Source organism: Coenobita brevimanus, chromosome 40 (genome assembly GCF_032717465.1).
Source record: "Coenobita brevimanus isolate Jiangsu-jjx chromosome 40, ASM3271746v2, whole genome shotgun sequence".
In the NCBI taxonomy this organism is placed as follows: domain Eukaryota; kingdom Metazoa; phylum Arthropoda; class Malacostraca; order Decapoda; family Coenobitidae; genus Coenobita; species Coenobita brevimanus.
The window spans coordinates 17,357,637-17,374,049 of NC_136993.1; the positions used below are offsets into that span (position 1 = coordinate 17,357,637).

Sequence of the window (16,413 nt, forward strand, 5' to 3'; positions counted from 1 at the left end):
AAAAAAAATCAATAGGTCAATCCTTTGGCTGACCCTCAAGCTTTCCATCAAATTTGGTAAAATCTGGTAAAACTGAGTGATGTATTTCTCTCTCTCTCTCTCTCTCTCTCTCTCTCTCTCTTTCTCTCTCTCTCTCTCTCAAACACACACACACACACACACACACACACACACACACACACACACACACACACACACACGGCGTTGTTGGTGATACAAACAAGATTGATCATTTTGATGGTGACGATGTTAATGATGATGATGTCTGCTGACGGAGGTAACGATAAAGACGATCGTGTTTATAATGCTATTACTATTCAGCTGTAGCTCAGTTGAAGACACACGTCAGTAATCGTTAGTAAAAACTAATGTCAATTGCTCTGACAGGGAAGACGAATGAAACATAAAGGAAACGAGAAAGAAGAGGAGGGCGAAGACTCCAGTATGGTGGATCCCCTGAATATTGGTCACATGCAGGGCGCCTTCTATATCCTGAGCATTAGCTGTCTCTCCAGTTTCATCCTGTTTCTCTGTGAAGTACTGATCGGAGAAGGAAAGAAGAATACCCAGTAAAATATTAGTGTATTTTCAATCTGTTGTACCTATTCGCAGAAGTATGCTTCAGGGCAAGTAATACGAAGACCAATAAATAAATAAAAAAAATCACTCTCTTATCGTTTCATGCTGAAGTACAGAGTGGGGCAATTAAGCAAAAAATCTAATTAACATGCATTTCAGTCTCTTGTCCTTACGTGAAGTATTCAGTTAAAAGAAAATATAAAAACCAATCCTGTATTTCTTTTAATATTTTGTTCCTCACTGGTGTAATTCAGTAATCAGTACAAAGACGAATCCGTATGTAATTCCAGTGATACAATTAGAAATTATTTATGTTTTTTTTTGGCGGGAGGCACATATATATATATATATATATATATATATATATATATATATATATATATATATATATACATCAGCAGCAGCAGTTTGAGTATCCACTGAAGGACCGGCCTGTCCCGACCGAGGTCGGGACGATACAGCCAATGTATCTCTACCAAGTGGCTTAGGCTGTCTGGTAGAGATTGAATGTAGGGTGAGAAGTGCTTGCAAGTGTACTGGTAGTGTTGTAGTGGCTTTGGATGTGTGTATAGTCTGTGAACCAAGTGTAGTCGGTCCACGCAAGCCTACTGGGTGCAAGTACCCCTTGTGTCCGGCAAAGTAGTACGTCGCTGAGTGAACACTTCCACAATTTATTACCCTGGCGGGGCGCGAACCCTGGCTCACCTGGGTGCGAAACGCATGCTTTACCACTGTACCACCAAGGCTATATATATATATAGATAGATAGATAGATAGATATAGATATAGATATATATATAGATATATAGATAGATAGATAGATATAAAGATATATATATATATATATATATATATATAGATAGATAGATAGATAGATAGATAGATAGATATTGCCAGACGCCTCAATCCCGTTTGGGGTGGCCACAAACAAATCGCCTCCAAGTCGCCCTGTCCCCCGCCATTTCACTCCCCTGCTCCCAGCTCACCCCCCCCTCTCTCATATACCTCTCCACCCCATCCCTCCATCTCATCCTCGGCCTCCCCCTCCCTCTTTCCCCCTCCACCTCACTCACATACACTCTCTTCGTCAGTCTTTCACCCTCCATCCTCTCCACATGGCCAAACCACCTCAGTGTGTTCCTCATAACGCTTCCTATCACATCCACATCAACACCACAACGCTCCTTTATATCCTCATTCGTCAGCCTGTCTCTCCATGTGACTCCACAGGCTCGTCTTAAATAACTCATTTCCACTGCTCTCACTCTTGACTTGTGTCCTTCCAACAACGTCCAAGCTTCACTTCCGTACGTTAGAGTTGGTATCACAATACTGTCATGTAGTAACTTTTTCACTTCCATGCTCACTTCCCTGTTTCTTATCACTGCTTTCAAGGAACCAGCAACCTTTCTTCCCTGCTGTACCCTTTCAAGCACTTCACCCTCCAAACCTCCATCCTTACTCATCACACTACGCAAGTACTTAAACGTACTCACATTTTCCAATTCTTCACCATCCAACCTCGCTGTACATTCACTGACTTCACCTCTCTCAAAGACCATCACTTTACTCTTCCCTACATTCACCTTTAGATTCCGTTTCTTACACACTCTCCCAAACTCATCCACCAAGCCTTGCAGCTCTCCTTCGTCTTCACTCAACAACACAATATCATCTGCAAACAACAGTACAGGGAGTTTCCAAACACTATCCTCTCTCACCATGGCCACTCCAACATCCACTACCCTACCTTGTACCTCTTTTATTACCCCATCCATGTACAGATTGAACAACCATGGAGACATGACACATCCCTGTTTCAACCCAACCTTCAAAGAGAAAAGTTCACTTAGTTCACCATCCACACGCACTGCAGGCTTCGCACCATCGTACATACTCTTCACAGCATTCAACAACTTTCCATCTACTCCATATATTCTTAACACTTTCCACAATCCTCGTCTATCCACCCCGTCATATGCTTTCTCCAAATCCATGAATGCCGCATACAACTTCTTTCCCTTCTCTAGAAACTTTTCCACTAAAGATCTGAGAATGAATATCTGATCTACACAACCTCTTCCCTTCCTAAAGCCTCCCTGTTCTTCTCCAACTAATTTCTCTGTTCTTTCTCTAACTCTGTCAATAAGTATCCTACCATACACTTTTCCTATTATACTAAGAAGACAAATGCCCCTATGGTTACCACACACTTCTTTTTCCCCTTTTCCTTTGTACAAGGGAATAATTATACCTGACTTCCAATCCTCCGGGACTCTACCTTCCTCCCAGGCCAATCTGCACATCTTCCACATCCATTCTACTACTATCTCTCCCCCATGCTTCAGCATTTCACCACACACTCCATCAATTCCTGGGGCTTTCCCCAATTTAACTTTCTTCATTGCTTCCACAACTTCTATCCTACTGATTTCTTCCTGTCTTCTCACCTCCCTCCTTCTCCCAGCCATTCCCCAGCCACTTATACTCGTATTACTTCCATACTCTACGTTCAACAATTCCTTAAAGTGTTCTCTCCATCTGCTTACTTTTTCTCCCTTCTCCACTAGTAATCTACCATTTTTATCTTTCACTCCCCTGCTAACTTCACTTCCACCCTGTCTTACTCTTTTCACCTCTTTCCAGAACATTTTCTTACAGTCCCTCCACTTTACACTCAAATTTCTTCCAAATTCCTCATCCACTCTCTTCTTACTCTCTCTTACTAATCTTTTCACCTCTCTCTTCCTTTCTACATATAACTCTCTCTTCCGCTTCTCAACCTCTTCCACGCCCCTATTTCTCATCCATTCATTGTATGCTTTCTTCTTTTGTGCCACAGCCTGTTTCACCTCTTCAGTCCACCACGCTGTTCCTTGCACCCCCCTCCGTCTTCTCTTCCTTCCACACACCACATCACATGCTGCACATATTTCTTCTGTAAATACTCTACACACACCTTCCACGTCTCCCATCTGCTCCAATTCATATTTGCCCAATATATATATATATATATATATATATATATATATATATATATATATATATATATATATAGATAGATAGATAGATACTGTTGTATACATATATCTACATATATTTGTATATTTATACAGTATATGTATAAATATGCATTTATATGTATACAGATAATGTATATATATATATATATATATATATATATATATATATATATATATATATATATATATATATATATATAGTAGATGGATAGATAGATACATAGATAGATACATAGATCGATAGCCTACATACATTGACAGATGCATTGATAGCTACATAGATATAGATATAGATAATTTATGCCATGTCTTCTTTCATCGATGATGGCTACAGCGTACCCCTTGGGTAGGGGACTTTGGTTTTCAGAGCGTATATATATATATATATATATTGCCAGACGCCTCAGTCCCGTTTGGGGTGGCCACAAACAAATCGCCTCCAAGTCGCCCTATCCCTCGCCATTTCACTGCCCTGCTCCCAACTCACACCCCCCTCTCTCATATACCTCTCCACCCCATCCCTCCATCTCATCCTCGGCCTCCCCCTCCCTCTTCCCCCCTCCACCTCACTCACATACACTCTCTTCGTCAGTCTTTCACCCTCCATCCTCTCCACATGGCCATATATATATATATATATATATATATATATATATATATATATATATACATATATATATATATATATATATATATATATATATATATATATATATATATATATATATATATATATATATATATATATATATATATATATATATATATATACAGTATATATATATTTATATATATGTATATATATATATATATATATATATATATATATATATATATATATATATATATATATATATATATATATATATATATATATATATATATATATATATATATATATATATATATATATATATATATAAACAAACAAACAAACAAACATATACACGCACACATACACATACATACAAGCACACATACACACAATTGCACATGGTCACACATATACATACACATATATATATATATACACATATACATACACATACACATGCTCATTCTGTATGTACACATACCCATACACATATACATACATATATACATATAAATATATATGTACATATTTATTTACATATACAGTACATACACATCTACACATATACATACACATATACATGCATATACACATATACATATACATATAGGCCTATATACACAAATAGAGGAGTAGACTAGCACCAGTCGAGCAGGGCAGTACTCCCAATGTGGTTGGAAAGCTGATGATAGGGAGAGCTGGAGGTTCTGTCTCATGAGCTTTCAGGATTAGTTCCTGACCATCCCCCTTTGCTGAACTTTTTCAGTGTTTTAGTAACACAAAGAGTAGGCCAGCATGCTCTCCAGTACAAGTTTTTCTAACTGTCAACGCCAAACTATATGCACGGTACACACTAAACTTCCATTTTAAAATCAGAAAAGAAAAATGGTAACAACTAACCAAGCTTCGGAGTCCCCAAGGGGGGTGAGGACCATAAATGCCCCCACCATCCGCCCCTTTCCCGGTGACGACTCAACGAGTTGCCTGGAACCACTGTCTGACTCACTTCTTCATTTTTGTAACGTTCACAGCCTTTCCTCTAACTTTTGCTCTGTTGAGCACCATCTCTCCTACTCAAAACCTCACATTCTCTTCCTAACTGAGACCCAGCTGTCTGAGGCAACTGACGGCAAACATTTTTCTGTATCCTTCTACCTTCTCTATACTCATCTCAAAGCCAAAGTTGGCTATTGTGTACATATACGCAACGACTTATCTTGCTCTCGTGTTCCTGAACTTGAGTCTTCTAAATTCTCTACTGTCTAGCTTCGGCTTTCCTGTCTTTCTCTGACTAAATATCTCTGCGCTGTAAACTTATCCCCTAAATGTACTATGAAAAATTCTTCGACTGTCTTACTTCTACGATTGGAACACATTCTATCCATTTCTCCTTTCGCTGTAATCTTCATTCTAGAAGATTTTAATGTTCATAACCAGCTTTGCCTTTCCTCTCCTTTCACTGATCCACCTGGTCAACAGGCTAACATATTTTCTATCTTTAATGACCTAGAGCAGCTTGTACAGCATCCTACCCGTATTCTTGACCGCCTTGGAGAGAGCTCCAACATACTTGACCTCTTTCTTACAACTAATCCTTCTGCTTACACTGTTAACCTTTCCTCTCCACTGGGCTCCTCCAATGACAACCATATTACTTTAACCTGTCCTATCACTCCGGTATGGCCTGTGGACCCTTCAAAGAGACGTTGATTGTGGCACTTTGGAGCTGCGGATTGGGACACCCTCAGGCAATACTCCTTTCATTTTCCTTGGAATGATTACTGCTTCCCTGCCCAAGAGCCATCTCAGTGTGCCTCGCGCAGTACAGAGGTTATTCTTTCAGACATGGAAGCATATATTCCCTTCTCATATCTTTTGACTTATGCATGAAAGCCTTGGTTTAATCACACTTGTTCTACTGCTGTCCACAACAAGGAGAGGGCCTATAAAAGGTACCAGAGCCAACCCCCCACTGAATCACATCTTATTTACCTTTCTCCCCGGAATCGTGCTAAAAATAATTTTATCCGCACTAAATGCTCTCAACTCTCTAACTCAAATTCTTCCCGCTCCTTCTGGCACCTTGCCAAAAACCTTTCCAATAACTTTACCTCATCATCCTTCCCTCCTCTTTTGTACTCTGATTGGCTCTGTAGCTATTACTTTACTGATAAAGCAGATCTCTTCACTCAGTCTTTCTCCTTCAATTCTACCTTAGACGATTCCGGTGCTGTTCCACCATTACTTCCCTCCTCTGATTCTTCATGGCTGGCATTAAAATTTCTTCAGTTGATGTATTTTCTGCCATCACTGACCTCAATACTAACAAGGTATATGGGCCTGTTGGACTCTCTCCTATTGTCCTCAAGGACTGTGCTTCTTCGTTTACACCCAGCCTAGGTAAACTCTTTCGTCTTTGTCTATCAACTTGTACCTTTCCTTCTTGCTGGAACTTTGCTCTCATTCAGCCAGTCCCAAAGAAGGGTGACCATTCCCAACCCCCTAACTATCGTCCAAATGCTTTAACATCCTGTGTCTCAAAAGTTTTCGAGTGAATTCGTAACAGAAAGATTTTAAGGCATCTTTCCTATCACAACCTTCTTTTTGATTGTCAGTATGGGTTCCGTCAGGGACACTCCACTGGCGATCTTCTCACCTACCTTTCAGACTCCTGGTCATCCTCATTTCGGGACATTGGCGAAAGTTTTGCCATTGCACTTGACATCTCAAATGTTTTCAGTCGGGTGTGGGATAAGTCTTTTATTTCCAAACTGCCCTCTTATGGTTTCTATCCTTCTATCTGTTCCTTTATCTATAGCTTCCTTTCTGGTCATTCTATAGCCGTTGTTGTAGACGGCCATTGTTCTCCTCCTAGATCTATCAACAGTGGTTTTCCTCAGGGTTCTGTCCTATCACCAGCTCTCCTCCTTTTTTCATGAATTACCTTCTAAGCTGTACATCTAACCATATCCACTCATACGCTGATGATTCCACCCCTCACCTTTCCATTCGGTTCCCTTAATGCCCGTCTAAACATTTACTTCAACAGACAAGGGATGAGGGTACGGCACACCTAATGTCTAACTTGGCTTGTATCTCTCAAAGGGGTAAAAACAATTTTGTTATATTTAATGCTTCAAAGACTCAGTTCTTACACCTATCAACGTGACAAAATCTTCCATAAGAGTACCCACTAAAGTTTAATAATATCCAGCTCAATCCTGCATCATCCTTGAACATGCTTGGGGTTTCATTCAGTCGGGACTTATCTTGGAAAGATCATATTACATCCCTTGTAAAATCTGCTTCCAAGAGATTAGGTGTGCTAAGCTGACCCCGTGCCTTCTTTACCCCTGCACATTTGTTGACTTTATACACGTGTTTAATTCACCCCTGCGTAGAGTACAACTCTCATGTTTGGGGAGGCTCCCCACATACAGCTCTTTTCAATAGGGTCCAGTCAAAGGTCTTTCGTCTCATTAACTCTCCTCCTCTTACTGGCTCCCTTCAACCTCTGTCTCTTTGCCACACTGCTGAATCTTTATCTCTTTTCTATCTCTGCTTCAGTATTCATTGCTCCTCTGAACTTCCTGCTTGCATTTCTCCACGACTGTACGACTGGCGTGTAGGACCCGTCTAGCAACAAACTCTCATCCCTTTTCTGTCCAACTCTCTAAAACAAGAGTTAACCGTTACTCCCAGTCTTTCATTTACGCAACAGGTCAACTCTGGAACTGTCTTCCTCTGTCTGTGTTTCCTACTCCCCATGATCTCCAATCTTTCAAACGCAGTGTGTCCAGGCATCTCGAAATCAATGGATCTTGAATTTGGCTCTCTTTTGTATCGTTTTTGTGTCTGTGTGTTTTTGTTTTCTCTTAGAGGGAAAGGTTTGCGGGCTCCTGGCCTTTGGTTCCTTCTTCCTTGCGTTAAAAAAATGCACATACATATACATAGCCTATACATATACATATACATATACATACAGTTACACATATACATATAAATACACCTATACATAGCCTACACATTTACATAGACATATACATTTACATACACATATGCATAAACATACACATATACATACACATTTTCATACTCATATATACACACACACACACACACACACACACACACACATTTACATACTCATACACATACACATAAGCACACACACACACACACACACACACATACACACACACACATATATATATATATATATATATATATATATATATATATATATATATATATATATATATATATATATATATATATTTATACAGTAGACATGGTAGGTGGGGCGCTCACCATCTCACCATCCACTCCCTCGATGTAGTGCTGCTCTCGGGTGTCTGCCATTTCCTCTCCTCCATCCTTCTTTCCTTCATCCTTTTCTGTCTTTCTTTCCCTCAGTCTTTCCTCGTCCTTCTGCCTACGGATGACTTTACACTCCCTCTTCCGTCTTTCTTTCCTTCATTCTTTGATCTTCCTTCTGCCTGTGGGTGACAAGTCAAATGGTTTCCTATACATCCGGAAACCATTGACTACGCTGGGTGATAACCATATAACCAAATTTTGGCCCCTGGTAGTTTAGTGGATATTTACTGCGCTCCAGTCGCATTGAGCAGGTGAAGGCTTATATCCAAGGGGTGGTTGGGGTTTATTTCTCACGGAATGCCACTCAGGGATGAGAGAGGCTGGTCACTCTCATCTTAAATGTCAGGACCAACTGCCTAGCCCCTGGCTCCTACGCTCCTGATGGGGCAACGTAGGATTGGATGATGGATATATATATATATATATATATATATATATATATATATATATATATATATATATATTGTTACGGAACAGAGAAAGATAATGTACACTTTAAGTGAGAATACTAAGAGTCACTACTGTCCCGTAAAGTTCCAGGTTCAAAACAAAAGAGTTAGATAAAATTACAAGTTAAAGTTTAATGCTCAAACTAACAACAAAACATTCAGGACTCATAAGGATAATGTAATGGCAAAATAAACAGGTTAAATATATGGTTAACTGCAATAGCCTCTATTAACACGAAGTTAGCAAGAGTAAATTTATCTAAGTCAGCCCTGATAAAATGAGATACCAGATAATACTCAGTGAATGCCAGATAAATAATTACAGATACAAACTATTTTAAAAAATGACTGACATAACCCAACATTAATCAAAAACCTCACTAGGCCTAAGAATTAACCTTATGCTACACAGTACAAGAAAAAATGCAATAACAGTTGTCAGTTATACTCAAATTACACACAGCTGCTAGATGTTTGGAGATTTCTTGAGCACTCACAATAATAATAACTGTACAGGGGAGGACAGAGATGTGAGCAAAATGAGGAGCAGATCTAAGTGGCCATGATGCAGAGATTGAGCTCATTATATAGGGGCCAGCAGAGCTTGATACAACTTGTAATAAGAACGCGCAAATGAAGCGATGGGGACAAACGGTCGACAATCCCGCACTGAATAACAGAAAGGACGACTTACTCTACTATAACGGTAGAAGGGGGGGACTGAGGCAGAACACGCTCGTGATCAAACATGCAGCATACTGTGCGTTAAAATTACACAAAGGATGATGAAATCATAGGCTATGTAACACCTCCCCACAAAGAAAAAAGAAATTTTCAAAGGAAATTTCTTATTACTCTAAAACAATCTGTCTAAAGTCTAAATAAGCAATCTGCAATAACATTTTCTTTCCCCTTGATATGTTGTATGTCTAATGAATACTCCTGAAGAAGTAGACTCCATCTTGTCAATCTCTGATTTTTATCTTTAAACTTACTAAGGAATTTCAGTGGGTTGTGATCGGTATAAATGACTATGGGGTCAAAACCAGAACACAAATAAAATGAAAACTGCTGTAAACCCAAAATCAAGGCCAAAAGCTCTTTCTCAATAGTGGAGTAGTTTTTTTGAGGTGGAGTGAACTTCTTACTGTAATAAGATACAGGATGTTCAATACCCTGATCATCCTCTTGCAGCAAAACAGCCCCAGCTCCTGTATCACTTGCATCAACAGCCATCTTAAAAGGCTTAGCAAAATTTGGAGTAGCGAGCACTGGCTGACTTAATAGAATAGCTTTAAGTTTGTTGAAAGAGGATTCACAGTTATCGGTCCAGACAAATTTAACTCTTTTTTCAGTAGGTCTGTAAGTGGTGATACAAGAATAGAAAAGTTAAGAACAAATCTCCTGTAATAACCTACCATTCCCAAAAATCTTTGTACCTCTTTCCTACTTTTAGGACTGGGAAGATCACTTATAACCTGAACCTTAGCTCCTGGTGGTGCAACATGTCCATCACCAATTACATACCCAAGGTACTGAACTTTAGCTTGACCAAACTCACACTTTGATAAATTAGCTACAAGATTAGCCTGAACTAAACGGTCAAGAAATTTACTGACATGGCATAGATGATCTTTCCAGTTGTCACTGAAGATTAATACATCATCAATATAAACAACACCCCCTGCCAAACCCTCTGTTACAACATTCATGAGCTTCTGAAATGTGGCTGGTGCATTCTTCATACCATACGGCATTACAGAACATGCAAAAGCCTTTCCTAGTGTTACAAAACATGAGATCTCCCTAGCACGTTCAGTCATAGGAACTTGCCAGTATCCCTTTAACAAATCAAACTTACTTATGTACCTAGCCTTTCCGATCTTGTCTATGCAATCTTCTACACGAGGGAGAGGGTAAGTGTCTGTTTTAGTTATCTGATTAACACGTCTGTAGTCGATGCAAAGCCTATGTGACCCACCTGGCTTAGGGACTAGAGTGACAGGAGAACTCCACTCGCTCTGACAGGGCTCAATCATCTTGTGGTCCAACAGGTAGCCAAGCTCCTTCTGGATGAGAGGAACTTTCACTGGGTTCACACGGTAAGGAGGCAGTTTAATTGGCTTTGCGTCTCCAACCTCGACATCATGCATCAACACAGTAGTTCTTCCTGGAGTGGCACGGAACACTTTGCGGGTACTCCTGCAGTAATGCCGAAAACTCCTGCCTTTCCTTGGGAGGTAGATGAGAAAGCTTAGTCTGGAGATCATTCATGATATCAGTATTCTTCCCCAAACTATCACTCAGGCTCATACTGCATGGGAGAGCTTCACTTGCAGACTCGGCTCGAACAGCTACAGTGCAGACTGGATTATTTTCGTCCCGCCTGTGATATAACTTTAGCATGTTGATGTGACATAGTTGCTTGCTCTTTCTACGATCTGGTGTGGCGATGACATAGCTGACATCACTGAGTTTCTTCTCCACGAAATAAGGGCCACTAAACTTGGCTTGAAGAGGTTGCCCATGAACTGGTAGCAGAATCAAAACCTGATCTCCTGGCTGAAAGTGGCGTAACCTGGACTTCTTGTCATACCAAGTCTTCATCTTCTCCTGAGCAGCTCCTAAATTCTCTCTCGCCAGCTGTAAAGCAATGGACAGCCGTTCTTTGAACTTCATCACATACTCCAGCAGGTTGACGTCATCTTCCTCCGACAGCCAGCATTCCTTGAGTAACTTAAGGGGTCCTCTTACTTCATGGCCAAACAGTAGTTCAAAAGGTGAGAAGCCCAGTGATTCATTTGGAGATTCTCTTGCAGCAAACACAACGAATGGAAGACCTTTATCCCAGTCTTTCTGATGTTCCAAACAGTATTTCTTGAGCATCGATTTGAGTGTTTGATGATATCTCTCCAACGCTCCTTGGGTCTGGGGATGGTAAGCTGAAGATGTGATCTGGGTGATGCCCAACTCTTTCAGAGACTGCTTGAAAACATTTGATATGAAATTACTTCCTCGGTCTGACTGTACCTCCTTGGGCAGACCAAACTTTGTGAAGAACCCTAGCATTTCCTTAACCACGTTCTTTGCTGAGATGTTTCTAAGTGGAATGGCTTCAGGATAACGAGTAGCCATATCAATCATGGTCAACACATAAGAAAATCCTGAAGAAGTCTTAGGAAGAGGGCCCACAATATCCACCAACACACGGGTGAAAGGCGCCTCAAAAGGAGGAATGGGAACTAGAGGTGCAACCTTTTCGGTCTGATTACACTTCCCCACAACTTGACAGGTGTGACAAGACTTACAATACCAGGAAACATCCCTGAAGATACCTGGCCAGTAGAAGTGTTTCAAAATGCGTGCCACAGTCTTCCTCACTCCAAGGTGTCCTGCCAAACTGGAATCATGAGCCACTCTAATGATATCCTGCCTACAAACACGAGGGATGACAACTTGATGTACAACCTCCCATTCACAGTCGGCTGATGCTGTTGGGGGTCTCCACTTCCTCATAAGTACTCCTGACTTTACATAATAACAAGTAGAAGCACCGGCTGACTCTTTCTTCACTGTAAGCAGAGTTAGCTAGACCTTTCAACTCAGGGTCAGCAACCTGCAACTCAACCAACTCTTGACGAGACAAATTATCAACACTACGGGGTACTGCCTCATCTGGTGAGTGGTCCAAATTAGCAAGAAAAGTGTCAGCTAGGATAACATCATCATCATCATTATCCTCTAAATCACCAGTAACTTTAGACTTAGCCCTAGTGACAGCACATGCAGGGAACACATCAGGGACATCACAATCCTGGGATGCAGCCACTGGCTCACTAGACAACTGAGGAGCTGGACACACTTGACTTCCACCAATATCATTTCCAAGTAAGAAAGTTACACCTGACATTGGGAGTGTCTCAACCAACCCAACCATAACGGAACCATTAACAAAACCAGACTCTAAATTCACTCTGCACAGAGGGACAGAGAAGTAATTATTCCCTACACCTTGTAAGATTACAGTTTCATCAGAGGAATTAACATTAGAGCCTAGAACACTGGTCAGCATAAGGGATTGGCAAGGACCTGTATCACGATATATTTTAACTGATTTCCTGTCATTACTGTCCAGAGGACTGACAAAACCATCAGACAGGAAATTAGCACATGAACTCTTGAGAGTGTCACCCACGTTACTGCTCAAAAGAGGAGCTCCATCATGAGAATTTAAGTTACCCTCAAAGCAGGTTCAGTTAACTCAGTTAAAGAATTCTGAGAACTCTCAAGAGTGGACACTAGACCAATTGACTGAATATTTAAAGACTCCTTTTTTGTTCACATCACTCTGTCTCCTGAAACATCTCTCCGTAGTATGACCAAGCTTACTACAATAAGTACATTTACTTTTCTGAAATCTAGAGGTGAAGCTGGTATTTACTTCCTGAGAAACATCATCCTTATTCTCTTTCCTGTTACCTGTACTCTGAGTAGAGGCAACGTACTTACTCTCAGCTTTCCCTTTTTCTCTAGAATATCTCTTGTGAGTGAGAACATACTCATCAGCTAAAACTGCAGCATCAGACAAATTATCTATTCTTTTCTCATCAAGATATAGGCTTACATCTTTATAAATACACCTTTGAAATCCTCCAGCAAAATCATCTGCTTAAATTTACCAAAATCAGAATCCACATTCTTAGAATTTAACCACTGCTCTAACAGATCTTCTTTGATTTTTGCATACTCAACATGGGATTGCTTATCTTGCTTGTAAGTTGTCCTAAATTTTACTCTATAGGCTTCAGGAACAAGCTCATAGGCCTTAAGAATGAAGCTCTTAACTACATCATAATTATCAGACTGATCCTGAGGCAAAGATGCATAAGTTACTTGAGCTTTACCGGTGAGAACAGTTTGAAGGAGTACTGGCCAATACTCCTTAGGCCAATTAAAAACCTGTAGCTACCCTCTCAAACAACTGAAAATACTTTGTTAAATCAGATTCATTAAAAGGAGGGACAAGTTTAACATTTTTAGCCACATCAAAATCATCAGAGCTAGATGATCCAGTTCCACCTTGTTTCATGCGATACTCATGGTCTGCCTGAATCCTAGCAATTTCAACTTGTGCCTGTATCTGTGCCTCCTGAATCCGAGCCTGAGATTCAGCCTCCTTAGCCTGAGACTCAGCCTCCTTAGCACGTGCTTGAAATTCAGCCTCCTTAACACGAGACTCCGCCTCCTTAGCACAAGCCCTGCAGGGCTAGCTGTAACTTAGCTAATTCAATCTGCGTTTGCTCATTTGGAGGAGTTACATTAAACAAGCTCTTATTAATCATGCCAACAATTTGATCTTTAGAATGATGAGAGTGAACTGCAATTCCCAATTGTTGAGCAACAAGCTTAAGTTCATTCTTTGTTCTGTTTTCTATATCACACACTGTTTGCACATTTGACAAAAAATCTTTGGCTTCATCAAGTGTAGTAATAGTAGCCATCATGAATAAGTAACAGTCACAAAATATCAAGCAATATCCTTATGATAATATCCTGAATATCCTGATGAGAGGTCGCCAAATTTATGTTACGGAACAGAGAAAGATAATGTACACTTTAAGTGAGAATACTAAGAGTCACTACTGTCCCGTAAAGTTCCAGGTTCAAAACAAAAGAGTTAGATAAAATTACAAGTTAAAGTTTAATGCTCAAACTAACAACAAAACATTCAGGACTCATAAGGATAATGTAATGGCAAAATAAACAGGTTAAATATATGGTTAACTGCAATAGCCTCTATTAACACGAAGTTAGCAAGAGTAAATTTATCTAAGTCAGCCCTGATAAAATGAGATACCAGATAATACTCAGTGAATGCCAGATAAATAATTACAGATACAAACTATTTTAAAAAATGACTGACATAACCCAACATTAATCAAAAACCTCACTAGGCCTAAGAATTAACCTTATGCTACACAGTACAAGAAAAAATGCAATAACAGTTATACTCAAATTACACACAGCTGCTAGATGTTTGGAGATTTCTTGAGCACTCACAATAATAATAACTGTACAGGGGAGGACAGAGATGTGAGCAAAATGAGGAGCAGATCTAAGTGGCCATGATGCAGAGATTGAGCTCATTATATAGGGGCCAGCAGAGCTTGATACAACTTGTAATAAGGACGCGCAAATGAAGCGATGGGGACAAACGGTCGACAATCCCGCACTGAATAACAGAAAGGACGACTTACTCTACTATAACGGTAGAAGGGGGGGACTGAGGCAGAACACGCTCGTGATCAAACATGCAGCATACTGTGCGTTAAAATTACACAAAGGATGATGAAATCATAGGCTATGTAACAATATATATATATATATATATATATATATATATATATATATATAGACACGTACACGTACATATGCACATTAACGTACACATACACATTTTTTTTTTTACGCGAGGAAGAAGGAACCAAAGGCCATGAGCTTGCAATAACAGTTCCCTCCAAGAGAAAAACAAAATACAATAGAGAACCAAATTCAAGATTGGATCATTTCGAGATGCCTGGACACACTGCGTTTGAAAGACTGGAGATCATAGGCAGCAGGAAATACAGACATAGAGAGACAGTTCCAGAGTTGACCTGTTGCATAAATGAAGGACTAGGAGTAACGGTTAACTCTTGCATTAGAGAGTTGGACAGAAAAGGGATGAGAGTTTGCTGCTAGACGGGTGCCATGCGCCCGTCGTAGAGGTGGAGGAATGCATGCAGACAGTTCAGAGGAGCAGTGACCATTGAAGTAGCGATAGAGTAGAGATAAAGATGCAAGTGCAACGAAGAGACAGAGGTTGAAGGGAGACAGTAAGAGGAGGAGAGTTAATGAGACGAAAAGCCTTTGACTCCACCCTATTGAGAGGAGCTGTATGTGGGGAGCCTCCCCACACATGAGAGTTGTACTCCACACAGGGGGGGGATAAAACCCCTGTATAGAATCAACAATTGTGTAGGGGTAAAGAAAGAACGGAGTCGGTTTAGCACACCTGATCTCTTGGCAGCAGATTTTACAAGAGATGTAATATGATCTTTCCAAGTTAAGTCCTGAGTAAATAAAACCCCAAGCATGTTCAAGGATGATGCAGGATTAAGCTTAATAATATTAAACATTAGTGGGTATACCTGTGTAAGATTTTGTCAGGTTGATAGGTGTAAGAACTACGTCTTAGATGCATTAAAAACAAAAAGATTATTTTTACCCCAGTCAGAGATATGAGCCAAGTCAGACATTAGGTGTGCCATAGCCTCATCCCTTGTTTGTTGAAGTAACTGCTGAGATGAGCGTTGCAGGAACCGAATGGAAAGGTGAAAGGTGGAGT

At 40.2% G+C, this 16,413-nt stretch overlaps 1 protein-coding gene across 1 annotated transcript in view; it reads left to right on the forward strand.

Annotated features, from left to right (window-relative positions):
* Positions 1-16,413, forward strand: part of LOC145396970 (glutamate receptor-like) — a 146,130-nt gene that overhangs the window by 115,859 nt on the left and 13,858 nt on the right. Inside the window, exon 11 of the mRNA XM_080270201.1 lies at positions 388-569. Coding sequence (XP_080126327.1) covers positions 388-569 — 182 coding nt within the window. The remainder of the gene's footprint in view (positions 1-387; positions 570-16,413) is intronic.